Source organism: Anser cygnoides, chromosome 1, assembly GCF_040182565.1.
Source record: "Anser cygnoides isolate HZ-2024a breed goose chromosome 1, Taihu_goose_T2T_genome, whole genome shotgun sequence".
Classification (NCBI taxonomy): domain Eukaryota; kingdom Metazoa; phylum Chordata; class Aves; order Anseriformes; family Anatidae; genus Anser; species Anser cygnoides.
In genome coordinates, this window is record NC_089873.1 from 1,248,430 (window position 1) to 1,274,810 (window position 26,381).

Sequence of the window (26,381 nt, forward strand, 5' to 3'; positions counted from 1 at the left end):
CCCCCTGCTGCCCGCGAGGGGCCGGGGGGGGGTCGCCCAGCAGCCACCCCCTCGCTGCTAGGTACATTGGAAACCCCATCGTTCCTGAAGGAATTTGCGTTTATTTATTTATTTTTCATTTCACAGAAAGTTTTCTACTTTGCACTCTTGTTTTGCTGCCAGGCAAATTCATTTTCTGCCGGTGGTTCTGTTTTTGTTGTTGTTTTTGTATTTTTTTTGTTTTGTTTTTGTTTTTTTCCCCCGTTGGTTTGTTTTCTTGTTTCGGGGCCGTGGCGCAGGCACGGGACGCGCCGAGCCCTCCTCCGGCACGCGGCGGCCGCGGCTGCCCTGGCTGGCGGGACGCGCTGGAGCGAGTGAAAGCCCTCGGCCGCGACGAAGGTTGCTGATTGTGGGACACGTTCTCGTTTTCTTCGTTTCCTGTCTTCTTCTAATTAAAAGACATTCCTTGGAGGGGAGGGAGGGGGTCAGGGGGGGCGGCGACACCGTGGCGTGGGGCAGCGGGAGGGGCGCCGCGGCAGCCCCCAGCCCTACCTGGGAGACAGGCGCCGTGCCGGTGCCGGAGCTATCGGAAGAGGCGGGTGAAGTCCCTCAGAGCCCAGCAGACCTGCTTACATTCCTCGGCGCTGCAAGGCGAGGGAGGGCTGCGTTAGGGGAAGGGCGGACACACGGACCGGCCGGGGACATGAGTCACAGTTTTGGCTTCCCCAAAGCTTGGGCGATGCCCAGCACCGGGCAGGTGCCCTCGCGGGGGCGCAGACACAGCCAGGACACGAAGGCAGTGGCGAGCCCCCGGGGTGCCACCCTGATGTCCCCAGGGCGCGGAGCGGGGCTCATCGATCCCCCAGCGACTGGCCCGCCGGGATCGGCGACCGGGAGGCGCGGGCAGGGCGCGCGCAAGGCGCCGGCACCCCGACGCCGCGTTTGCAGGAGAGGAAAAACCTGTCGGGGCCGGGAACGCCGCCGGCGCCCCACGGCGCGAGGCTGAGCCGGCGGTCGTGCCGCGCTGGGAACGGCCGGGGCAGTGCCGGCGGTAACGTCCCACCGGGACCCGGTGCCGGGGGGACAAGCCGTGGCCGTGCAGGATGCCCCGCACAGGAAGGGTCCAAAACCCTCGGGGGGGTCCGTGGGTGGCCGCAGGGATCCGGTGGGGCTGGAGGGGCAGCCCCGCGTGGACGGGCACCGCTCAGCACCAGCGGCGTGGTTCGGGCTGGAATGGTCTGGGAAGGATGCGGGCGCTGGGGCTGGGCCAGGACACATCGGGAGAGGCGTGAGGCTCCCCTCGGAAGGGGGGGTCTGCAGCCCTCCCCCCCGCGCCCCGAGCTGGGTTTTGCAAGATGGGTTTTTCCCCCCGCCGCCTCACCTCGTGACCTGCTTGTGGAAGTCTGTCAGCTGCTTGTGTGTGACCTGGATGGCTCCCCCCGTCGTCTCCTTTGGCAAGCCCTTCAGGGAATTCTCCAGCCAGCGACAAAATGTCTGCAGGAGGAGGAGGAGGAGGAGGAGAGGCAGCGGCTCAGCACCACGGGACGCACCGGGAGAAAGCCACGCTCGATCCGAGCAGCATTTGCCCCCGTCCCACCAGTGCGAGGAAGACCCCAGGGACCGTGCTGGAGCTTCGGTCCCGGCCCAAGGAGGACCCCCGGGGCCTCGCCGCCCGCCCCTCTCACCGGCCGGTCGATCTGCATGATCTCCCAGAGCACCTCGGCGACGTCGGGCAGGGTGTAGGGGGGCAGGCAGAAGCAGCACGTGTGCAGCAGCTGGTTGACGAGCTGCTGGCCCAGCTGGTTCATCACCTGCCCGATCAGCTCCTTCCGCACCTCGAAGTCCTCCTCGTGCTGCGGGGGGTGGGGGGGGGGATAAGAGGAGGGTGAGGGGGTGCCGAGAGGCGGTCAGGTCTGGGGGGCAGCGCCCCGGGCATCTCGTGGAATTAGAGATTCACAGAGTGAGTTGGGTCGGAAGGGATTTAAAGATGATTTAGTTCCAGCCCCTGCCATGGGCACGACCCCTCCCACCCAGCCCCAGCTGCCCCCAGCCCCATCCAGCCTGGCCTTGGGCACCCCCAGGGATGGAGCAGCCCCTGCTCCTTGGGGCAACCTGCGCCAGGGCCTCACCACCCTCACCACCTAAAGAATTTCTTCCTAATATCCAATCTAAATCTCCCCTCTGTTAGTTTAAAGCCATTCCCCCTGCCCTACCCCTGCCCCCCGGCACAGAGTCCCTCCCCAGCCCTCCTGCAGCCCCTTCGGGCCCCGGCAGCCCACTGGGAGCTCTCCCCGGAGCCTTCTCTTCTCCAGGCTGAGCACCCCCAGCTCCCTCAGCCTGGCCCCGCAGCAGAGGGGCTCCAGCCCCTGCAGCATCCTCGTGGCCTCCTCCGGCCTCGCTCTGCCACGTCCCCGTCCTGCTGCTGGGGCTCTGAGTGCGCCCAGCAGCGGCCGACACGGAGGAGGAAGGCATCCCACGGGCGCCGACCTCGTCCCGTCCCCCCCCGCGGGACACTCACGTCGTTGGCCACCCCGGTGTGGATGAGGTCGCGCAGGAACTTCATGACGCTGCAGTTGGCGTCCCGGTGGTCCAGGGTGGTGGCGGCGATGGCCCACTGCAGGATGGGGATCATCACCTGGCTGCGCAGCAGGGTGACGGGGCTGCGCTGGATGAACCTGCGAGGGCACGGGGGGGGGACGAGGGGGTCACCGGCACGCGGCCGGACCCTGCCTCCTCCGCCTGCCCACGGGGACGGGCGCGCTGCCCTGGCGGCGCCGGGAAGGCTCCAGGAAGGAGAAGGGGGGTGAAGGGGAGCAAGGAACCTGGCTGCGAGTCGGAAGAGGTCGTCCACGGTGTCCGGGTGGTTCTGGAGGCCGTTGGGCTGCTCGAGGAGTTGGAAGGTGGGGATGCAGAGCGCCTAGGAGAAGGGGCACGGGGATCGGTCAGCAATTAGCGGTCATTACAGTGGTCTTGGCTGCTGAGACTCGAGCCAGCCCCGTCGGCAGGAGGGAGGACAGGCAGCGAGGCCCCGCGGTGCTGATAGCCCCCCCAGAGGACATCGGTGTCCAGCTTGGCCACGCGCTGCCCTCCCCCTGTCTGAACCCTCCTCTCCCCGGGCAGATCTCCAGCACGGACCACGGGGACCGGGTCAGAGCCCCGCTTCTCCCCACGGCCATCGCTGCCACCACCCGGGGGACCTGGCTCTCCCCCCCCCAAACGGGACACGTCCCAGAGGCGCAGAGGACCTGCTGCACCCCCGGCGAGGGCAGCGGGCGGTCACCTGCAGCATGTCGAGCAGCCCCTGCCGGCAGCCCTCCTCCATGCCGTACTCGTCCACCAGGATGCTGCCCAGGTAGAGGAAGCAGGAGTGCTGGTGCGCCCGGTACACGTTCACCATCTGCGGGGAGAGACGCGACGTGACGCCTGCCCGCCGCCAACACCGCCTCCGGACCCCCACTGAGAGCCACCGCCGCGAGCCCCCAGCCCTATCGGGGGCAGATCCCGGGGCACAGGGGCTGCCTCGGGTCTCTTCTTGTGCTCTGGAGCATCCCCGCACCGCGGGGACCTCAAGCGAGTGTGGGTTCCTCAGCCCAGCCTATGCCTGAGGGGCGCGGGGGCCCCCAAGCTCAGCGCTGCCTCCCCAGGGAGCCGCACGCCGCCGGCGTCTCCTCGCATCCCTTTTAAATCGCAGCCACAACCGCAGGGCTCCCGGGCAGCGCCCGGCTCTGCCCCGCGGTTCAAAGCTCCCTGCCGCCCACGCGGGTTCGTGCAGGAGCTGCCGGCGCTTTCTGTCGCGCTCGCCGCGGCGCCGGCGTCTCGGCGCCCGTCCCGGCCGCGTCCCCGTGCCCGTACCTGCGTGACGAGCGGCTGCAGCAGCGCGGCCGAGCCTTTGCCCACGCAGCGGACGGCGAAGCGCAGGCAGCGGCAGCAGCGCTCCACGATGCGGTTATCGGCACTGTGTTTGTTCAGGGTCTCCGACAGCACGGGCCAGATCTGGGCGCGGAGGGGAAGGGTGAGCGGGGGAAACGGCACACGAGACGCCACCACCCCTCGGACCGAAAAAAAGGCCCAAATCGACCCAAAAACTGGCAGGCAGATGCCCCTTGGGTGCTGGTTACGGGGCGTGTGAATTGGCTCCGTGCAGGAGCGGGGAGCTCAGCTCCACAACTCGGAGACAAGACAGCGTGGCACCCCCAGCGGCACCGTCCCCCTGCCCGACGTCCCCCCCCACCCCCCCAAATTCCCCAAACCGCCGGCACTCACCTCCTGAATGACTTTTTGGCACGGGTGGATCTGCCCGTTTTCTACAATGGGATTGGTATGCCTGCGAAAGGCAGAGAAAGGTCAACCGCCCTTCCTCTACGCCATCAGTTTGGGGTGTAAAAGGTAAGGAAAGGGGCTGGAAGGCCCAGCACCCACTGGGGCTGCGGGGAAGGGGCCGGGAACAGGCTCGGAGGGGCCGGGACCCCGTGCTCAGCCCCTCTTTGGGGGGCTGGAGGCTGCCACTAGCGCCGGCCGTGCCCCAGCTCGCAAGCCCCCGTACCTAAATATGACGGCAAGTCGGTCCAGGGGCACTGTAGGGTCTGAGGAGAGGCCGTTGCTCGGCTCCTGAGAGAGCAGCTGGAAGAAAGGGAAACGTGGGGACGTCAGGAATGTGTGCGTGAACGCGTCCCTCCAGCCCAAGGACATTTCTCTGTTCCAGCAGGAGCGGCACTGCAGCTCCCGGCATGGAAAACCTTTGCCCAGGACCCGAGCGGCTCCCAGCCTCCGCCACATGCAGGCGGGTTGCTCTGAAAGCTCAGGGGGGCTCTTCCCTTCCCCTCTCCACACCCCGAGCCTCCTCTGGGCTCACCGAAGCGGTCCCTGCTCTCCCTGACCCCACTTCTGCCCCAAAAGACCCCCACGGCCACTGCCTTTTGGGGACCTGGAGCAGGACAGAAGCCGCCGGCCGCGTTTGAGGGGGTCTCAGGGCAGCTCAAGGCACACACGGTGGTCTCTGGGGACCAGACCGTTTCCTCCCATCCCGCAGGTCAGCATCTCGAACCCATTTAAGCCCCCACGCATGCACCGGGAGCCACGGGGCTCGGGCCGGGCCGTACCTTCTTCAGCGCCATCACCTGCACGGCGCAGAGCTCGCTGAGGCACTCCGCGATCTTCTCCAGGGGCAGCCTGGCCAGCACCAGCGCGGTCCCTGAAACCGAAAAAAGGGGAAAAGGGGCCAGGAATCAGAACCAGCAGCACCGAAACGCCCTCGCTGCGGCTTAAGGAGGGGAACGCGCTCCGTGGCAGGGACGGGAACGGAGCCGAACCGCCACCGATGCCGCTTGCATCGATAACACAAGCATGGACAAGAGGAAAAACGTTAATTTCACCCCTTTAACCACAAAGCCCTCAGCCCCACGGCCACCCCGCTGTCAGGGATGGGCACCCGAGCCCCTTGGGAGCCTCCGAGGCCCCGACACGAGGAGGTGATCTCGGAGATCTTTTCCCCTTTTTTTCCTCTCTTTTCCCCTAATCCCCTCCTTTTTCCTCTCTCTTTTCCCCTAATCCCCTCCTTTTTCCTCTCTCTTTTCCCCTAATCCCCTCCTTTTTCCTCTCTCTTTTCCCCTAATCCCCTCCTTTTTCCTCTCTCTTTTCCCCTAATCCCCTCCTTTTTCCTCTCTCTTTTCCCCTAATCCCCTCCTTTTCCTCTCTCTCTTTTCCCCTAATCCCCTCCTTTTCCCTCCTTTTTCCCCTAATCCCCTCCTTTTCCCTCTCTTTTTTCCCTAATCCCCTCCTTTTCCCTCTCTTTTTTTTCCCTAATCCCCTCCTTTTCCCTCTCTTTTTTCCCTAATCCCCTCCTTTTCCCTCTCTTTTTTCCCTAATCCCCTCCTTTTCCCTCTCTTTTTTCCCTAATCCCCTCCTTTTCCCTCTCTTTTTTCCCTAATCCCCTCCTTTTCCCTCTCTTTTTTCCCTAATCCCCTCCTTTTTCCTCTCTTTTTTCCCTAATCCCCTCCTTTTTCCTCTCTTTTTTCCCTAATCCCCTCCTTTTTCCTCTCTTTTTTTCCTAATCCCCTCCTTTTTCCTCTTTTTTTTTCCTAATCCCCTCCTTTTTCCTCTTTTTTTTTCCTAATCCCCTCCTTTTTCCTCTGTTTTTTTTAATCCCCTCCTTTTCCTCCTTTTTTTTTCTTTAATCCCCTCCTTTTTCCTCCTCCTTTTCTTTAATCCCCTCCTTTTTCCTCTCTTTTTTTCTTTAATCCCCTCCTTTTTCCTCTTTTTTTTTTAATCCCCTCCTTTTTCCTCCTTCTTTTTTTAATCCCCTCCTCCTTTTTCCTCCCCCCTTTTTTTTCTTCTTTTAATCCCCTCCTTTTTCCTCTGTTTTTTTTCCTTTAATCCCCTCCTTTTTCCTCCTCCTTTTTTTAATCCCCTCCTTTTTCCTCTGTTTTTTTTTTTTAATCCCCTCCTTTTTCCTCCTTTTTTTTTAATCCCCTCCTTTTTCCTCTGTTTTTTTTCCCCTTTTTTCCCCTCCTTTTTCCCCTCTGTTTTTTTTTCTTTAATCCCCTCCTTTTTCCTCCCTTTTTTTTCTTTAATCCCCTCCTTTTTCCTCTTTCTCACCTTTTTTTTTCCCCTGTGATTCTACGATTCCAGACCTCCCCGAATCTCAAGTCCCGAGCGTCTCCGCGGGACGCAGACCGACCCGGAGCCTCTCCTCCTGCCCGCCCCGGGGCAGGATTTCGGGCCGGCTGCGGGCGCGCACGGCGCTTCGGGCCCGAAGGCCGCAGGTCGGGGGCTGCCCCCTGCCCGCGCTTACCCTTGAGGAGCCCCACGGCAGCCTCCGGAGAGAGCGTGAAGGAGTCGAGGGAGCGGGCGATCTCCAGCAGCCCGTTGAAGTGCTGCGCCATGTGGTCCCGGCACACGGAGCAGATGTTGTGGATGGCCTTGGCGGCGGCCGAGGCCAGGCGCCGGTCGCACAGCCCCTTCATCAGGTAGCCCAGCACGGGATCTGCGGAGCGGGGACGGCGCCGGTGAGCGCGGGGAGAGGGGGCCGGCGGCGTTATGGGGGGGGGGGGGGGGGCGCCGGGAGGGAACTCACCCAGGAACTGCGGGTTCCTGTCCACCACCTCGCTCATCTCCCCCACCAGCTCGATGCTGGTGTAGCGCACGGCCGTGTGCACCGTCTCGGGGAGCCGCACCACTCCCTCCAGCACCTCCACCAGCGTCGGGTTGTTCTCCCTGCGAGGGGGGAAGGCAGAGGGACGGGATGAGGCCCGATGGGGGAAGCGGCTCGATGCCCCCCCGCCCCCCGCAAAGCCTCCCCTGCGCGGAGCTGGGTTGGTCATAGAGGTGTGGGGTGACCCCGGCCGGAACGGGAGGCACGGGGCAGAGCCCTGGGTGGAAACAAATCACAGAAGATCCCCGGGTGGAAATAAATCACAGAGTAACCCCGGGTGGAAAGGGAATCGGAGAATGGCCCTGGCTGGAAAGGGAATCGCAGAATATCTCCAGGTGGAAAGGGAATCGCAGAGTAACCCCAGGTGGAAATAAACCACAGAAGATCCCCCGGGTGGAAATAAATCACAGAGTAACCCAGGGTGGAAAGGGAATCCCAGAATAACACCATGTGGAAATAAATCAGAGAATAAGCCCAGGTGGAAAGGGAATCACGGCATATCCCTGGGTGGAAATGCAGCCACAGAATCTCTCTGGGTGGAAATGGAATCACAGGATAACCCCGGGTGGAAACAAATCACAGAATGACCCCGGATGGAAACGAAATCGCAGAATAAACCCCAGTGGAAAGGGAATCACAGAATATCCCCAGGTGGAAAGGGAATCAGAGAGTAACCCCGGGTGGAAATAAATCGGAGAATAAACCCCGGTGGAAATAAATCACAGGATAACCCCGGGTGGAAATGGAATCACGGGATATCTCCAGGTGGAAATAAAATCACAGAGTAACCCCGGGTGGAAGGGGAATCAGAGAATAACCCTGGGTGAAAACAGATCACAGAAGATCCACGGGTGGAAAGGGGATCACAGAACATCCTGGGTTGGAAACACAGCCACAGAATAAACCTGGCTGCAAGTGGAATCACAGAATAACCCCGGGTGGCAAGGGAATTACAGAAGATCCCTGGGTGGAAATAAATCACAGAGTAATCCTGGGTGGAAAGGGGATCACAGAATATCTCCAGGTGGAAAGGGAATCACAGAATAACCCCAGGTGGAAATAAATCAGAGAATAACCCCGGGTGGAAATGAAATCACAGAATAAACCCTGGCGGGAATAAAAGACAGAATATCCCCGGGTGGAAACGAAATCAACAGAAGATCCCTGGGTGGAAAGGGAATCGCAGGGTAACCCCAGGTAGAAATGGAATCGCAGAGGATCCACAGGTGGAAACGCAACCCCAGGAGGTGCTGGGCTGGAAAGGGAGTCCCAGAACCAACCCTGCTGGAAATGCAAGCCCCGCACAGCCCGGGTCGGGCTTACCGCACCCGCTGGGCTCCCCGGCCTCAGGCCTGCAGGCTCAGCACCCCGCTGGGCACTCGGGGCAGCCGGGGCGCGCTGGGTGCCCCAGACACAGGCACGGGAGGGACCGAAGCCGGGACCCAGGCAGGCAGCACCTCTGGCGTCACTAAACCAAGCTGGGGACGGCAAGACGCCCGCGCTGAGGTGCCCGAGGCACGAGAACGAAGCCGACGAGCGCTGCCCAGGCTGCCAGGAGGCCGCTCCCTGCCGGGAGGCTGCTGCCGATCCCCAGCCAGCGCATCCCCGGCTCCCAGCCCCTGCCGGTGGCCACCACGGCGCCGGCACCGCCTGCCCTCTCGTGGGAGAGCGGGGCCGGGCTCCCGGTTTATCCCCAGCCCCGGAGGCGCAAGGTCAGGGGGAGGCTGGCGCTCTGGGAGGCGAAGCAGAAATAGAACCGGAGATAACGCCGGGCGGAGCGGCCTTGACGCAGAAAAGCGTTAAAAAAGCGCAAGGAGCACGCAGAAAAGGACGCCCCGAGGGGTCCGGCCGCTTCCCGCAGTCCCAGTTCCATCCTGGGTCCTGTCCCCAGCTGGGAATTGGAGACCCCAGCCCCGGGGACCTCCACGGGCAGGGGGGTGCTGTGCCACGCTCCTCAACGTCCTGCTTGAGCCGAAGCAGGTTTTAAACGCGTGAACCCCACTTTCTTCTGCCTAGGAAAGCACAACCCCACCAGTGTCCTCGGGATACTGGGCAAACCCCAGGGCCCGGGAGGAGCCCACGGCCGCAGGGCCGCCGGCACTCACTGGTCGACGCTCTTGGCGATGGAGGCCATGATGAAGAGGACAGCTTCCGTCACCTCCCAGGGCGGGTTCCCGTCCTTCAGCGTGGCGTAGAGCTGCGGGGAGGAGAACCGGTCACAAAAGGAGCCACGATCGCAGCCCAGGGGTGTGCAGCACCCAGTGTCCCCCCCGCCAAGACAAAACCTTGCTGGCCACAGAGCACCCGGCTGCTTTGGGACCCTCGAAATGTGAGAGCTGCCCAAGCTGCTCCCCCCAGAACATCCCCGGCACCTCTCTCAGCCTCTTCCTTGTGCTCGAGGAGGCGATATGTGTGCGTGGGGGGGCCTCCTCCCTGCCCTGAAGGCCCCCAGGGCCCGGCCCAGCAGCAGACACGCTGCCCGGGGCTGCGGCGAGGCCTGGATGAGAGCCAGGAGGCGCACGGTGTGACACAAGGCCTCCCACGGGGCCGGCAGCGTGGGGCAAAGCCACCGGGCTCGGGGGAGGCCGGGAGGGCAGAGCCGAGGGGGCCCGGCGAGGTCTCGGCGCGGTCGGTGAGCGGGGAGGACCCACCTGAGCGAAGCACTCCACCGAGCCCACCAGGAAGATGAGGTCCTTCACCAGGTCCGAGACCCGCATCCGGAACTCCCCGAAGTCGTCCGTCTCCTCGGGGACGCCCTCCTAGAGGAGGGCACAGAGAGCAGAGGCGTTACGGCAGCTCCGGGGGGCCCCTCGGCCACGCCGGCACACGAGCAGCAATCGTATTTCAGAAGAGAAACCCGTCCCTGCTCCCCTCTCTCCCGGCAGAGCGAGACTGGAGGGGATTTTAGGGGGGGGGAGCAGTGCACCAAGAGCTCCCCCAGCGCGCGCAACGCGCCCCGACGGCCGCCCCGCGCGCAGGGGACGAGGCACAGAGCAGAGAGAGGAGGACGGCGCCATCGAGATGCCAGAGAGTTCTGCCGACCTGACGAAAGGAGGTGCCAGACAGCAGCTTTAATTACTCTCAGCCCTCTCTCTGCAATTACAGCTGTGGCACCGCCACCTGCAGGGCCCTGCAGCCCCCGGGGGGAGAGCCGTCCCACCCTTACGTGGTCCGAGTCGAGCTGGCAGTGCCTGGCCAGCGCGTGGAGCAGGCGCTGGATGTAGGCTTTGAAGATGCTGTGGATCACGGCGTCGTCCGTCTTGTACAGGTGCTCCCCCAGCCGGTACCAGAAATTGAAGGAGATTTCCACAACCTGGGCAGGAAGCAACAAAAGGTAGCGGCGCGTCACCACCGGGGTGTTGGCGCTGCGCCCCGAGCTCCGGGGGTGCCCCCGGGGGGTCGCACAAATTTCCAACGGCAGCAAGGCTTCTTCGGGCCACGAGAAAACGTGGCCCTGCTGCTGGTCACGTAACAGGGGGGTTTTAAACCCAGAGTCAGCCTGAAAGCCTGCCGCCAGCCCTCCGAAGAAAGCAAAAATGATCTCTGAAAAAGTAAAATCAAAGCAGAAAATCAAAGGGGGCTGTCGCTCCAAACTTCACGTCAGCCGCTCCTGCCAACGATAAATCTGTGTCCCCACTGGCCTTTTGGGGTTTTTTTTGGGGAGCTGTGGGTCCTCCTGAGCACAAGGTTAGGGCCAAGGGAGACCACAAAGGGGACCAGGGTGCTGGCACGATGGGGACCAGGGCGCTGGTACAATGGGGACCCACAAAAAGGTTCCTGGGGTGCTGGCACGATGGGGACCACAAAGGGGGCTGGGGTGCTGGTATGATGGGGACCGGGGTGCTGGCACGATGGGGACCCACAGAGGGGGTTGGGGTGCTGGCACGATGGCACCCACGAAGCGCCCACCCTGCTTTATCTGCCTGGGAAGACAAAGCCAGCAGGAGCTACGCTGCAGCCCCGCGAGGTTTAAGCCGAGAGGACGAAGCCCCCAGCCCCCCGCCAGGATGATTTCCCACCGCCTCGGCCTCGGCCGAGCGAATTTTGGCGACGGGGCAAGGCGCACCCACCTCGTACTGCGGGTGGCCCGCGCAGATCAGCAGCAGCTCCAGCGTGCGCAGGTCGCCCAGCCCTTGGCCCGGCGTGCAGACTATCTTGTCCAGGAAGGTCTCGCAGAGCTCAGTGAACACGCGGCAGTAATTGAGCACCCTGGTGAGGGGAGAAACGGGGTGAGAAATGTTCCAGGTGCGTCCGTGCGGGTGGCGCGCCCCGGATGTGCCGGTGATGGGAGCTCTCGGGTGCTGCAGCAGTCCCCACATGGTTGTGGGGAGCTGGGGGTCGGCCTCTGCTCACAGGTAACCAGTGACAGGACCAGAGGGAACAGCCTCAGGTTGTGCCAGGGGAGGTTCAGGTTGGAAACGAGGAGACATTTCTGCTCAGAAAGAGCGGTCAGGCGTTGGGACGGGTTGCCCAGGGAGGTGGTGGCGTCACCGTCCCTGGGGGTGTTCAAGGAGAGGTCGGACGTGGTGCTTGGGGACGTGGTTTGGTGGTGACATTGGTGGGAGGGGGACGGTTGGACCAGGTGATCCTGGAGGGCTTCTCCAACCCTAATGACTCTGTGATTCTACGGCAGAAGCTTTGAACTCCTCCTGGTCGAAGGTACACATTATTTGGACCTCGTCCACCCACGGAGTGAGCAGGGGCCAGGTGAGAACCGCTGGGGCACGAGGAGCTCAAAGTCCCCGGGGTGGAAACAGCGGGACAGCAGCCTCCACCCCCAAAAGCATCCCAAACCTCTTTAGTTTTAAAATGGAAGCTGGAGGGAAACGGGCTGACCACGGGGTGGGCTCACCCCAAACGGGCTGTGCCCAGCCACGACGCTTTAAATCGAGAGGAACGGAGCGGAGCGGGACCTGGGGCGTTTGGTCCCGTGTCACCGGGACACCGGAGCAGCCGGACGAAGGACGGTCGTGGAAGGAGAGGAGACGTCGGCGTGCAAGGAGGGAGCTGGGGGGGTGCCAGGGCAGCCCCGTGACAGCGGCAGCCAGAAGGAAGAGCGAACGCTACCGGTGTTTTATTGATAAAGGGTCGGTGGAGGTGGAGAAGAGGGGGGTCTCTGGTTGGAGGGCAGCCAGCACGGCTTTTGGTGTGCTTTTCAGGGCTTTTTGGGGCAGGAAGGCTGCAGGATTTTAGGGTTTGTCCCTTCTGGCCACGATGAAAGGCCAGCAGAGCGCCACCCTGGGGCACACGGCGCTGCACCGGGGCGGGGAATCCACCAGCTCGCTTTGCTTGCAGCCGCTGGTTTGCATGAGAGGCTTCGGAGCGCCGCAGCGAACAGCACGGGCTCCAAAAATAGCCGGGGACAGGCACGGGCAGTTAATTACTGTCGCTCTCCTTCCCTCCGGGCGCAGCCCGGGCTGCCAGTTTACTTACTTGTCCAAGTCCTCCCGCGCCACGGCCATGTGGTAGGCACTCTCCAGGGTGAGGACGCCCTGGAAAAGCTGCAGGGCCAGGGGCAGGTTGGTCTCCACGTTCTCGATGGCGTAGAGGGCCGAGCACACGCAGTCCGAAGCAGCTTCGTGGAGGTTTGACGAAGTTTTGTCCTGTTGCTGCAAGAAAGAAGAAGCAGAAGTGAGCCCGGGCGGCGCTGGAAAGCCCTTTTGCCGTCACCGCGGCTCCTGGAGGGTTTCCTCCAGCCCCTGCGCAGCCCTCGCTGCCCTGCCCGCAGACACCCGAGGCCAAAATCGACCCCTCCGCAACCAGACCACGCACGGCGCGAGCGGGAGGAAGACCAAGAGGAACCTGCGGGGTGCAGAGGGAAGCGAAACGCCGCGGGCGCGCACCCCGCTGCGGGGACAGGGTTTCTCACAAGCACGCGTGGAATATCGACCGCTGTGGTGTGCTGGGGGGAACATTTTGGGTCCCACCCAGCAGGAAATGGTGCGAGGCTGATCGAGCAGGCGCCCCGAGCAGCTGAGGAGGGAGACGAGGGCGGCATACTAAGGAGGAGCGCGCGCGGCGCGGCGGGGAGAGCAGACAAAGGAGCGGCAGCTCCGCGGGCGCCTCTCGCGCCGGGTCTCAAAAGCGTCTGGACGGCAGCCCGCGAAGCCTCGCGGCCCCTCGGGACAAACGCCGGGCTTAAAAGCGACGCCAGCAGGAGGGGAAGGTCCCGCAGGGCGCGGGTTTCTGCCCCAATACTGTCTGCCCTTTGTCCCGCTGACCGGGGGGCCCTCGTTTGCATTTGCCGTTGGTTTCATCGGCACTGCGGCACGGATGCAAATGAAGGTTCCCTCCGGATGCAAATGAAGGTTCCCTCATTTGCAGCCCTCGTTTGCAGCGGGAGCTTCCTCCCTCCTGCGGGAATTCCTGCTCCTCGTTCGCTCCTTCGCCGCCCCGCCGGGCTCTCCAAACCCTCCCTGGTCCACGGGGTCTGGGGGCTCTCCCACGTGCCCACAAAAACCCCTTTGCTGGTTGCTGTTCTAACACAAAATGCCAGAAAGGGAACTAAGGGTTTTGGTGAGAATCCAGAGAAAAAAAGCAGCGGTGATTTTAGTGCTGAGCAGATGAAAGCAACGCCTGGTGCTTTCTCCAAGCAGACAGCTTCTGAATCCAGAGGCAACCCCCTTAAATCTCCTGCAGCCACCGCAGGAAACTGGAACCCGGCTCCTGCTTCAGCCAGACGAGGTCTCCGCCTAGCACAGGTTCCAGAATTGATGATCAGCAGGGCAGGAGCAGGGAGAAGGGATATAAATAGAAAATTAAACCATCTCGGAGCGTTCTGCCGGCTGCCAGCGGCTGCGGGAAGGGGGCTGCAGAGGTGGAAGCGCCGCCCGTAGCGTTCCTGCTCGCTCCCGAAAGCTCTGCCAACACCACACCTCCTCTGCCCACCCCGGGTGATGGGCTCCGGTAGAGCCGTGCCTTTCCCGGAACATTTCAGCCCAGATTAGAGAAGCTTTTCTGCCTTTTGTCGACCTCTGCTGCTCAGTTCTGTGCCGCTACGGAGGAGCCCCACGAGGTTTTAGAGATCCAGGCCCCCTCCCGGACCGCGACGGAGGCACCTCGGGTCCCTCTGGTCCCAGAGCCGGTGCCAGGACCTGCTCCAGGTCCGAGTTTGCTCCGGAAAAACAAATCGAGGACTAAGAAACTCGCAGCAACAGCCAAACCGGGGCTCCTGCTGCTCGGGGCAGGAGGGACAAAACTCACCTTGCGTACCCGCAGGAGGAGAAGCGGCGCCGCTCGGATTTACGAGCGACACTGTCCCAGTACACGAGGCCCCCGCTCGCAGCGTGCAAGAAATACTCACCAGCACCTCGAAGAGGAGCGACAGCAGCTTGCTGTTGGCCATGAAGGTGCTGTCCAGGACGCCCAGGTTGAACCAGCTCCCCAGGCACCGGAAGATTTTGATGAGCATCTTCTCGTCGTTGCCCGCCTTCTCCACGCACGTCATCTGCGGCGGGACAAGGAAGAACTGCTCAGGACCCCAACCCCGACGCGTAATTTCACACACAAAATGACTTCGGGAAAGCCCCCCTGGAGCCTCTACGCCAAGAAACACCCCTGGCGCTCACCAGGGTACAGGGGCCTGGGGCGGGTAGCAGCACGGGCTGTGCTCACCCTCCAAGGGTGGCAGAACCGTCAGCGGTGCTGGACCCACGCAGATCCTGAAGATGGGTGTTGCATGTCATCCTAGTCTCCACAAAAGTTTTTAAAAGCCCATTTTCCAACTCAGAAAAGTGATTTTAGCACCCGAATCCTACGTGGGAAATTGAATTTTGCTCCTCAGGCAAAGTTAAAGTGCCTGGGCGGGGGGTTTCCGAGAAAAGCTGCAGGGGAATCCCGAATAGAAGGGTTTGGGTCGGCAGGGACCTCAGAGGTGAGCAAGCTGGTTCCAGCCCCTGCCGTGGGCACGACCCCTGCCCCCAGCCCAGGCTGCCCCCAGCCCCGTCCAGCCTGGCCTTGGGCACCCCCAGGGATGGGGCACCCCCAGCTCCTCGGGGCAGCCTGCGCCAGGGCCTCACTGCCCCCGTAATAAAGAATTTCTTCTCCTATCTAATCCAAACCTCCCCTGTTAGTTCGAAGCCACCTCCTGCCCCATCAGGAGCTGAACAGAACCTCCTACAGATGCCGGGACGGAGAAGCACAGGGCAAAGGGGCTTCTGAGCCCAGCTGCGGGGACAACAAAGCGATGGAAGCGAGCTGCCCGAAGGGTTGGGGCGGTAACGGCACAGAGCAGGTCCCACCGGGGAGGGAAGGACGGGGGTCAGAGGGGTGTCAGCGACATCTGAGGGGCACGAGGGGACGGAAGAAGGGGCAGGACACCCTGCCCGCTCCTGTGCCGGGGCTGGGAGCGACACGGAGAGATCTCACACGCGAAAGCAATGCCCACAAGTTTTGCTCTTTGGTGAGAGGGAACCCAAAGCGCAGCCGGCAGGCACGCACACACCCAGGGGAGACGCGGCAGCTCCTTGTGATTCTGCCGTTCGGTGAAATGGCACCAAAAAGCCCGGCCGAGCACAGGCTGCGCTTGTCGTGGGGGATCCTACAGACCGAGGATCCTACAGGCTCGGGATCCTACAAACTGAGGTTCCTCCTGCCTTTGATAGCGAGGATTCGGCTGATGAGGGGAAACGACCGCTCCTCTCCCCAGAAAGGAGAGGGTGAGAGGGGGCGCGTTACCTTTCCCTCTTTAAATACGCACCGTGAAATGGTGAAAACTAACGGGAAGCTCAAGAAGTTAGGGCGCGGGCTTCATTTGAGCCAGGGGATCAGGCTGGCTGCTCGTCTACGGGACTCAAATAACGCCGAAGGACACGACAAGTCTCTCAGGAAAGGAGGGAGCCAGCACGGAGCAGGCAGGATTCACCCTCTGCTCCCCCAGCTCGCCCCGTTTTGAGGCTCCCAGCACCCGGATCGCAGGCAGTGTGAAAGGGGGAGCCCCCGGGGACAAACAAGGAGGTTTGCCCGGCCTTGCCACGGGGACAGTTTGAACGCGGTCACGGCAAAGCCACGCAGGCAGTACCGAACACGCCGCGGGGCTAAATACGTAGCCTCAGCTGGTCGCACGAGGGTGAGAATCGGGAGCGTACCGTGCTGCAAGGGGCACGAGAAGAGAAAGCAGAGTCCCTAAGGACCTGAACGCCCTTCTAACAGGTCGGTGACAACACGTGTGTGTGCACACCCGCCCCGAAACGGGCTGGGGTACTCTCGTTTAGCCATGGGGTAACCCCAAATTACCGCAGCCTGCGCAGGAGCCAGGTCCCAGCCACCCACCGGACCCCAGTTGTGAGATTGAAGGCATTTTCCTGAACTTACTCAGTGCCAGACGAATCCCGGAGCTGTTTGGGTCGGCAGGGACCTCAAAGATGATCTAACTCCAATCCCTGCTGCAGGAATGATCCCTCCCACCAGCCCTGGCTGCCCCCAGCCCCGTCCAGCCTGGCCTCGGGCACCTCCAGGAGCCTCCACGCTGCGCCACCAGATAGCGGAGTGGAGAGAGGGCAGTGGGGAGCCCAACGGAGAGGACAAAAACACCGTAACTCCCTCATTTCTCAGCCCAGCACTAACAGGAACCTGACTGTGACTGGCTGGGACTTTCATCTGCTCGGCACCAGGCCCTATAAAAGAAGTTTTGATCCTTTTTTTTTTTTTTTTTCCTCCAGCTTTGATCACGCCCAGCCTGGAGCAACCTGACTTGGTGACGCGGAGAGGGAGAAGCGGCTGCGCGAGCTCCCTGAGCAGCCGGCCACCGCGCGCCACCGCTCTTACCAGCAGCGAGACGACCGTGCTGGAGTAGTAAGCCAAGTCCTCTATGATCTCGGTGCGGCGGTTGGCCCCGATGCGCAAGGACCGGCTGTGGACCTCCTCCGGCAGCACCGTGAGGATCTCCAGCAGGAAGGGCAGCGACGTGACGTCGTTGCTGTACCTGGGAGGAGAAAACGGACGAGGGGTGAAGGCGGGCGGCAGCCGGAATTGGTGGAATTGGTGAAATCAGCCATCGTGAGCAAAATCGGGCAGGTAAAGGGAACGCCTCCGGACGCGAATGGCGAGCCCGGGGCGCTGCGCAGCGGTGGCAAACAACCCGACCTTGCTGCTCGGTCCTGCACAGCGGGATAACGCTGCGAGGGGTTGGAAGGTAACAAAGCAGGGATGAGAAAAGCCCCCGAGGCTCAGGGAGCCGCGTGTTCCATCACGCAGGGCCGTGAGCAGCCTCTCCTCCGGCCATCCGAGGCACTTCGCGTTATTGATCGGGAGACAAAAACCCCCCTGTCGTCGGACCACGTGGACCGACGCGGGTCCTCCCGCTGCTGCTCACTCCGCGAATAATTCGGAGTTTAACGCCGTAAACGTGACTTACTTTTCAACCAGTGTCTGCACGCAGCCTTTCCAAGAAGCCATCTGCAGGGCAAGGTCTGCTATCGCTAAAGCAAGCTGGAAGGGGAGAGAGAACACAGCTCAGAGCGGCGACCGCCAAAACCCACCCAAGCGTGCCGGAGACCCACCGCATGTGCACGGCCGGGCCCCACGCCACGCACAGTCCCTTTGGAAAGGGGCTGCCCGAGCGGTATCGGCACCTTACGCTTTGCTGCTGCCGAATTTAGCCACAGGGAGTCCCAAAATTTCCAAAACTCTACTCATCGGGTGCTCCCGGCACAGCCGTGCCGGCCCCTTGGCTCCTCCGGAGGCGCCGCACGCGGTTGTGCCGAGCAGGGAACAAAGCCCGACCCCCCCCGTGCCGTCACACACCTCTGTCCCCATCTTTCCCAGCCAGAGAAAATCATTTCAGGCTTTTGAAGGCAGGAGGTGTGCTGCCAGCTCCCTTCATTTAGAGTTCTGCCAGCGCCACCAGCTCAACCAAGGTCTCGGGTATTGGAAAAAAAGTAAATTAAGAATTATCGTCCCCATCATCTGCGGAGCAGCACCGCCCAACGGGAGCGCGTGACCCTCTCCGCCGGGTTATTTAAAGATTTAAAGCCTTGCCCCAGGCCGCGCAGGGCTGGGTGGATCAGACGACAACGGGCAGGAAGGGATTTCCCAGAGAGAAGCAGCCCGTCCATGCGGGGCAGCTCGACACCGCGCCCCCACGCTGAGCGCAGGAAGACGCCCCGGGAACGGCTCTCCCCGCTCCCTCCGTCTCCCAGCAGGGACATAAAGGGGGTGGCAAATAAAGGAATCGGCAACGAGCAAGGGCAGAGGATCCTGCGCTGGGAGAGGCGGCCGGCTGCCTGCAGCCTGGCTCTGAGCTGGAGGGGAAGCGGCCGGGGGACACCCGAGGGCTTTGGCTCGGAGAAAAATCAGCGGTGGCAAAGGTGGAGGTGGCCGCAAGCAGCAGGACCCGTGGTGTCGGGTGCTCCTGCGCCAAGAAAGGACGGAGCCTGGCCACCAGCTGCCCCCGACCGGGACGGAGCCGGCCGTGGTTAACCCCCGGGGCGGCCCCGGGGCTGGCCGCGGAGCGCAGCGCCTACCTGGGTGACGATGACCGGCGAGAGGTCTTTCAAGTTCTGGATGTGGGAGAGCAAGGAGTCCCGCAAGGAGGCGTGCGAGTCGGTGGGGAGCTCGTAGAAGGACGTCTGGATCTTCATCTTCATGGTCTGCGCCGCGAAGTAGCACGACTCCACATCCTGCCGGATCTGCAGCAGCTGGTCCGAGATCTCCCAGGCGTGCACCTGCGGCGAGCCGCGGCGTCAGGGGGCTCCCCGCGCGGGGACGGGAGCCGGCCCGGATCCCTGCTGACACCTCCCCTCCCACAATTTCCACCCTAAAAGCCCACGCCGCCCCTAAACCTCAAGCCGTGGTGACAACGGTGCCGGGCTGGGGACGGCCACGCAACGCCTGCAGCGGGCAGACCGGTGCCCGGCACCCTCCACACAATTCCCGTTTGGGCGAGGACAGCGCGATTAGCGCTGCTTTTGGGATCGCTCGGCACCGGCGGCGCTCGGGGCAGCTGCCCCCTCGTGCCCGGATTTCCCGCAGCTCCTTCGGAAACGACCCGAACCCCTCGAGGGCTGAAGTAAGTCAGGCAGTGGGCTCTCCGAGGGGACTCTCGGTACGGCAGAGGAGAAATCCTGCTCCGGAAACCAGCGGGATTTGGTAGACTAACTGGGAACTGCAGTTCCTGCAGCACTGACCCAGGGCCCTGGCGGCGCGGGAGCACGGTGCCGCCGGGCGCAACTTTCCGGAGGAGGAGGACGAAGCTCACCACGAGGGGGGTGAGACCGCCCAGAGCGCAGCCGAATTTAGGAGATCTGGGGACGTTTTGGGGGGCGAAGGACCCCCGAGTATTCCCGGGGGGTTAGAGGAGGGGCCAGCCCCACTTTCCAGCCCGGCGCCACAACCACAAAGCGCCCGGGGTCCGCGGCTCTGCTTGTGAATTCAAGTCCCCCCGTCCCTGAGGCCCTGCTTTTGCGCCTCAGGCTGTCTTCTGCCGCCCAGCTTCACGGCGGAGCCTCCAAAAATATTTTGGGGGGGCCGAGAATTAAGCCAGGGGAGAAGGAGCACGAGCCCCAGTGCCCGCTCCAGCCCTGGCCGAGGAAGGGACAAACGCGGGCAGGTCCCCGAGGCGAAGGCGGGCGCGCAGCGCCTGGGGCTGGCGCTCAGCGCGGCTCTGAAACGCGAGCCGGGCGTTTACAGGGCCGCAGCAGGAGGAGACGCGGGCGTACGGGGCCCGGGGGGAAGAAAAGCCACAAAAAACGGAGAAATCCCTGCCCACAAACAGCGGCGTTTCTGCCCGCTCTGCCCGCGGGCGCGGGAGAAGGCGTTGGTTTGGGGACGAATCGTGTTGGAGCCCCCGGGAGGTTCGAAGCGGGAGCATCCGCAACATTTTTAGGGGTTTTCTCCTCGTTTTGCCCCAACGCTCGTCCCGCGAGGGCCGACCGAGGTGCGGCGCCCGTCCCGGAGGCACCGAGGTCCAGGAGAGGCGTCGGAGCAGCGGGGTTAAAAAATAATCGTAAGAATAAAGCACAACCCCGGGGTGGCCCCGAGCCCCCTTCCCCGTCCTGCTCCGCGTCTCCGCCACGGGAACGCTGCGCGGGGCCGAGGAACGGCGCAACCACATCTCTCTGCACCGCGGGAGGGCCCCGGCACGTCCCCGGCAGGACCCGAGGCGCCTTCGGCCGTGCCAAAAAGGGGCCGCTGGATGTCCTGGTGGGCACCGACCGTCTGGAGCAAGCCACGTCCTCGCGGCAGGGCACGAGGGACGGACGGGAACCCGTGGGTTTCACACGCCCAGCGCTCCGCCGGCGGCCTGAGTCCGGGATTTGGGGTCAGGGCAGGACCCGGCCGAGCAGGACAAAAGCTCAAGGTGAGCGCAGCTCAGAGCGTCGAGGCGTGCCAGAGGCTCCTTTCCCCGCGGCGCTGGAGTTATTTCAGGTGGGGGAGGCCAAAAACCTCACGGATCCAAGGAAGCCTTGGGGATGGATCCAAGGAAGCCTCGGGGACGGATCCGGGGAAAACGGCCCCAGAATTGACTCCTTTACGCGAGCCCCGCCCGGCCACGGGCCCCGTTGCAGCTCCAGCTCTCCGAAATCCCCGCAAGCACACCCCAAACCCTTCCAGACCAGCACCGAACCGCGCCCCGGGCTGCGGCAACCCCTCGCCAAAGACACCAGGCGCCGCACGGACGAGCTGACGGGGACACGCTCACAGGGCATCAGGCTCAGGGGGACCGAGCGCATCCGAAACGAGTTAAACCCCGGCGTTTGGGGCTGACTTTTCGGCTCGAACGAGCCCCAAACTCTCCCACGATTTGCCTCGTTACGGCAGGGCTCGCCCCACGAATAACGAGCGGCCAGAGGGCACGAAATGGGGCCGGAGACCGAGGCCGGGCACCGCCAGCCTCCGGAGCGCCGCGACGAGTGACGGAAGCCATCGGGACACCTGGGGACGCGTCACGTTGGCCATAAGGAAATCATCGAAGCGGTTTGCGGCTAAAAAAAAATTATTCCTGCTTCCGAGGCGCCCGGAGAGGCCGGGCACCGAAACGAGCCCCGCTCGGTGCTTCACCGGACCCTAAATAATCGCTTGGAGCGCGCCGCAGAAGCCCCCCGGGACGTCTCTGGAAGCGAGGGGCGAAGGGATTTGGGGTTTCCTCCTCCCCCCGAAAGCCCCGGCCGCTCCCCGAGACCCCGCTGGGGCCGGGACGGAGGGGGTCGGGGGGGTTAGGGAGAGGTTTTTGGGGGCTGGGAGAGGCCCCGAGCTGCCAGAGCACCGCTCTCAGACAGCGGGGTTGGTTTTTGGGGTGCTCCTTTGGGGACCGGGGGTCGGGCTCAGCTGGGGGTGCTGGGCCGTGCCCCCGGGGGCGCTGCCACGCAGCTCCCCTCCGGGAAGGAAAAAGGGGAATTAATATGGGATGGCCGGAACGGGGCTCGGGGAGCTCCCCGGTCGGCCCCGTGGGGTTGCAGGGGGGTGGGGGGGGCACCGGGGCTGTCCCGGGGGTGGGCGCTGGGGGCAACGGGGGAAGGCTCGGGGTGGTGCTGGGGGTGCAGGGTGGGGAACCGGGGGGATCGGCGGAGCCCGACCCGAGCGAACCCAAAGCAGGCGGCGGTGCCGGAGCCCCCCCCAAGGACAATCCCCGGACCCCCCCGAAGCCAACGTCATGAGGGTCCCCTCCCAACCCAAAAAAAACAGACACCGCCCCCGCAGCCCAATCCTGCCCTGTTCCTGTTGGAGCCCCCCCAAACCCCATATCCTGGACGCCCCCCCCCCAGCACAACCCCAAACCCCATATCGTGTCCCCTCCAAACCTGATCCTGCCCCCCCCCCCAAGCCCGATATCACTGGAGCCCCCCAAACTCCGTATCTCAGAGCCACCCCCCCAGTAACCCCATTCCTCAGGGCCCCCCCAAACCCCTTATCTCAGAGCCCTCCCCCTAAACCTGACCCTAGGACCCCCCCACACCCCAGAACTCCCCCCCCCCCCCAGGCCTGTTCCTGGAACCTCCCCCAGGCCCCATATCCCAGAGCCCCCCCTAACCCTAACCCTGCCCCCCCCCAAACCCCATATCCGGGACCACCCCCCAGGCCCGTTCCCGAGCCCCCCCACACCCCATATCGTGGAGCTCCCGACCCGACCCTGGATCCCCCCAGAGCTGTTCCTGGGCCCCCCCCAGACCCCATATATCAGAGCCCCCCCCCCCCCCCCCAGCCCCATACCCGGTACCCACTCCCCCGGGCCCGTTCCTGACCCCCCCCCCAGACCCCATATCCGGGATCTCCCGACCCGACCAGAACCTGGGGACCCCCCAGGCCTGTTCCTGACCCCCCCCCGGCCCCACATCCCAAATTCCCCCCCCCCAACCCCATACCCGGTACCCACCCCCCTGGGCCCGTTCCTGACCCCCCCCCAGACCCCATATCCGGGATCTCCCGACCCGACCGGACCCAAGGACCCCCCAGGCCTGTTCCTGACCCCCCAGACCCCACATCGCAGAGGCCCCCCCCCCCAAACCCCATACCCGGCACCCCCCCCCCCCCCAGGCCCTAACCGGGCTCCCCTCCAGGCCCCTTCCTGAGCCCCCCCAACCCCATACCCGGTGCCCAACCCCCCCGGCCTGTTCCTGACCCCCCAGACCCCAAATCCCGGAGGCCCCCCCCAAACCCCATACCCGGGACCCCCCCCCCAGGCCCTAACCGGGGCCCCCCCAGGCCCCTTCCCGAGCCCCCCCCAACGCCATGCCCGGTGCCCAACCCCCCAGGCCCACTCCCTCCCCCCCCACAAACCCCATTATCCCCTTCCCCCCCCCCCGCCCCGTTCCCGTCCCCGTTCCCGGTGCCCCCCCGGTGCCCCCCCGCCCGCCGCTGACCGATCGCTGCAGCTCTCCCAGCCAGCAGCTCGCCCGCTCCTTGCCGCTGGGGTCGGGGTCGTGGTAGAGGGCCTGCACGGCCTGGTAGACCAGCTGCAGGCTGGGCTTGGCCCCGCCGCCCTCCATGGCGCCTCCTCGGCCGCCCTCAGCGCCGCCCGCCGCCGCCCGCCGCCATCTCCTGGCCCCGCGCCGGTACCGGGACGCGGCGGTGCAACCGCAAAACGGCCCCCCCGCCCCCCCTCCGGAAACCTCGCCCCGCACCGCCGCCTCCCCCGCCGCTTCCCGGCCTCGAAGCCGCTTCGCTCCTGCCCCGAGGTTTTCCCCGTTTCTCGCGGTTCCCTCCCCCGCCGCCGCCGCCGCCCGCGCGGTTCCCGGTAGGGCCCGAAAGAGGGGGCCGGAACGTTCGGGGCCGGAACGGTGGCGCTGCGGTGCCGGGGGTGCGGCGGGCAAAGGGGGCCGGGTGCGCCGCGGCCCCACGCGGAAGGGAGGCGGCGGGAAGCGGGGGGGCGGGGCCGTGAGGGGCGGCCGCTGGGGGGCGGCCCAGTTCGCCCAGTTCGCCCAGTATGACCAGTTAGCGGTCAGCCCAGTTAGCTGGTTGTCCGGTTAGCTGGTTGTCCGGCTATCCCAGTTAGCCCAGTTAACAGCCATCCCAGCTACCCAGTTATCCCAGCTATCCCAGCTATCCCAGTTATCCCAGCTATCCCAGCTACCCAGCTGTCCCAGTTATCTGGTTATCCCAGTTATCTCAGTTCCCAGTTATCCGAGTTATCCCAGTTCCCGGCTATCCCAGTTACCTGGTCATCTCAGTTATCCCAGTTACTTGGTTGTCCAGTTGTCCCAGTTATCCCAATTATCCCAGTTATCCAGTTACCCAGTTACTCAGTTGTCCCAATTATCCCAGTTATCCAGTTATCCCAATTATCCCAGTTATCCCAATTTTCCCAGTTATCCTGGTTATCCCAGTTGTCCCAGTTATCCCAGTTCCTGGCTATCCCAGTTATCTGGTTATCCCAGTTACCTGGTTGTCCAGTTGTCACAAGTATCCCAGTTATCCCAGTTATCCCAATAATTCCAGTTATCCAGTTATCCCAATTACCCAGTTATTCAGTTGTCCCAGTTATGCTAGTTATCCCAGTTATCCATTTGTCCAGTTGTCCCAGTAACCCCAATTATCCCAGTTATCCAGTTGTCCCAGTTACTCAGTTGTCCCAGTTATCCTGGTTATCCAGTTGTCCCAGTTAACCCAGTTCCCAGCTGTCCCAGATATCTGGTTATCCCAGTTATCCCAGTTATCTGATTGTCCAGCTGTCCCAGTTATCCCTGTTGTCCCAGTTATCCCTGTTGTCCCAGTTATCCCAGTTACCCAGCTGTCCCAGTTATCCCAATTATCCCAGTTATCCAGTTGTCCCAGTTATCCCAGTTATCCAGTTGTCCTAGTTACCCAGCTTTCCCCATTGTCCTGTTGCCCCAGTTACCCAGTTGTCCCAGTTACCCAGTTGTCCAGTTTTCCCGGTTGTCCCACTCATCCCAGTTGCCCCTGTGGTGCAAGGCCCGGTGGCCGCAGCCCCAGTAGCCCGGCCCAGTGGGATCCCATTAAACCCAGTGGGATCCCATCAAACCCAGTGGGATCCCATTGTCCCAAATGGTGCTCCATTGTTCTCAGTGGATCCCGTTATCCACAGGAGGTTCCCGCATTCCCAGTGGGCTCCCATTATTCCCAGGGGATCTCATTATCCCCAGCGGGATCCCATTATTCCCAGTGGGATCCCATTTTACCCAGTGGAATCTCATTAACCCCAGTGGGTTCCCTCATTCCCAATGGGATCCCATTAACCCCAGGAGGATCCCATCACCCCAGGAGGATCCCATTAACTCCAGTGGATCCCATTAACCCCAGGAGGACCCCATCATCCCAGGAGGATCCCCTTAACCCTAGGGGACCCCGTTACCCCAGGGGATCCCATTAACCCCAGGGGTTAATTGCCAGAAGTGAGGAAAACCCGCACTGATCACCCCAAAATGACCCAGGGGAGTGGGTCCTCCTGGTCCTGGGGGCCACGAGGAGGATTTTTGGGGCACAGCCAGCACGGGGACCACCTCCGGCACGTTTTGGGGCTGCTGCAGACAAAGGAGCTGAAACACTCAAATTTCTTTCCCAATTTTAGGTTTTGTCCACCAAAAGGAGCCCAATGTCTGGGTTGGGGTTGTTGGTGTTTGGGGTCGGAAAGGTGACACAGAGGGACCCCAGGGACTCCCAGCAGAACCCCAAAGCTTGTGGGGGGACCCAAAGACCCCCCGAGACATGCCAAGGCTCCAAGGAAGCCCCAGAGTCCCACAGGGACACCTCTGAACCCTGCAGGGAGGACCCAAAGCCCTACAGAGAGACCTCGAGCCCCACAGATATGCCAGTATCCCTTTAGGAGACCCCTAAACCCCACAGAGATGTGCCAATGCCCCATAGAAGGCCCCAATGTCCTATAGAAGGCCCCCCCAAAAAACATAGAAGGCCCCAAAAACCCCACAGAAGGCTGCAATGCCCCATTGAAGGCCCCAACGTCCCATAGAAGGCCCCAATGCCCCATTGAAGGCCTCAAAAACCCCATAGAAGGCCCCAAAGCTCCATAGAAGGCCCCAATGTCCCATAGAAGGCCCCAATGCCCCATAGAAAGCCCCAAAGCTCCATAGAAGGTCCCAAAGTCCCACAGAAGACCCTAAATCCTCCAGAGATCCCACAGGGAGATGCCAAAACCCCATGGGAGACCACAGAACCCCGTATGGACACCCCCAAACCCCACAGAGAGACCCCAGAGCCCCATAGAGGCATGCTAGAGCCCCAAGGAAACCTCAGAGCCCCCCCCCAGAAGACCCCAAATCCTCACAGGAGGCTGAAGAGTCCCACAGGGACACCCCAGGCCCCACACAGAGACCTCAAAGCTCCACCGGAGACCCCCTAAAGCCCACAGGGGCCCCAAAGCCCTGCAGGGAGATGCCAAAGCCCCCCAGGAGACCCCAAAGCCCCCCCAGGAGTCCCCAAACCCCCCAGGGACCCCGTCTTCCCTGTCCTCCTCCTGTTCTTGATCTCCACTACCACCACTGCCTTCCTCCTCCCCTTTTTCTTCCTCCTTGTCACATCATCATCCATCACCATCATCCTCCATCCTCCTCTTCTCCTCCTGCTCTTACTCTTCCTCAGTACCACCACCACCATCACCATCCTCCTCCTCCTCAGCAGCCTCTTCCTTCTGCTCCTCCTCCTCTTCCTCCTCCTCCTCTACATCATCACCATCATCACCATCTTCCTCCTCCTCCTCCTCCTCCTGTCCCCATCCCTGGGCGTCACTGGGGCCCCACACTTGTGCTAAAGAACTCAGAGGACTGTGGGGGTATTTTTTCATTTATTTTTTCATTTTTTCATTTTTTCATTTTTTCATTTTATTTTATTTATTTTATTTTAT

At 62.8% G+C, this 26,381-nt stretch overlaps 2 protein-coding genes across 2 annotated transcripts in view; both read right to left on the reverse strand.

Annotated features, from left to right (window-relative positions):
• The window catches only part of CALU (calumenin), a 130,417-nt gene that overhangs the window by 24,382 nt on the left and 79,654 nt on the right, over positions 1 to 26,381 (reverse strand). The gene's annotated exons all lie outside the window — the stretch shown is intronic.
• TNPO3 (transportin 3) lies at positions 82 to 23,145 on the reverse strand. The gene is made up of 23 exons (XM_066995605.1): positions 22,927 to 23,145; positions 18,592 to 18,792; positions 17,484 to 17,557; positions 16,895 to 17,051; positions 14,433 to 14,576; positions 12,563 to 12,738; positions 11,200 to 11,338; positions 10,296 to 10,442; positions 9,781 to 9,888; positions 9,235 to 9,326; positions 7,052 to 7,191; positions 6,770 to 6,961; positions 5,079 to 5,170; positions 4,523 to 4,599; positions 4,243 to 4,303; positions 3,832 to 3,972; positions 3,260 to 3,376; positions 2,802 to 2,896; positions 2,498 to 2,654; positions 1,665 to 1,832; positions 1,361 to 1,473; positions 532 to 623; positions 82 to 444 (listed from the first exon to the last, which is right to left on the reverse strand). Exons 1-22 carry the CDS (start codon positions 23,050 to 23,052, stop codon positions 563 to 565), a joined length of 2,778 nt encoding a protein of 925 aa, XP_066851706.1. The 5' UTR covers positions 23,053 to 23,145; the 3' UTR covers positions 82 to 444; positions 532 to 562.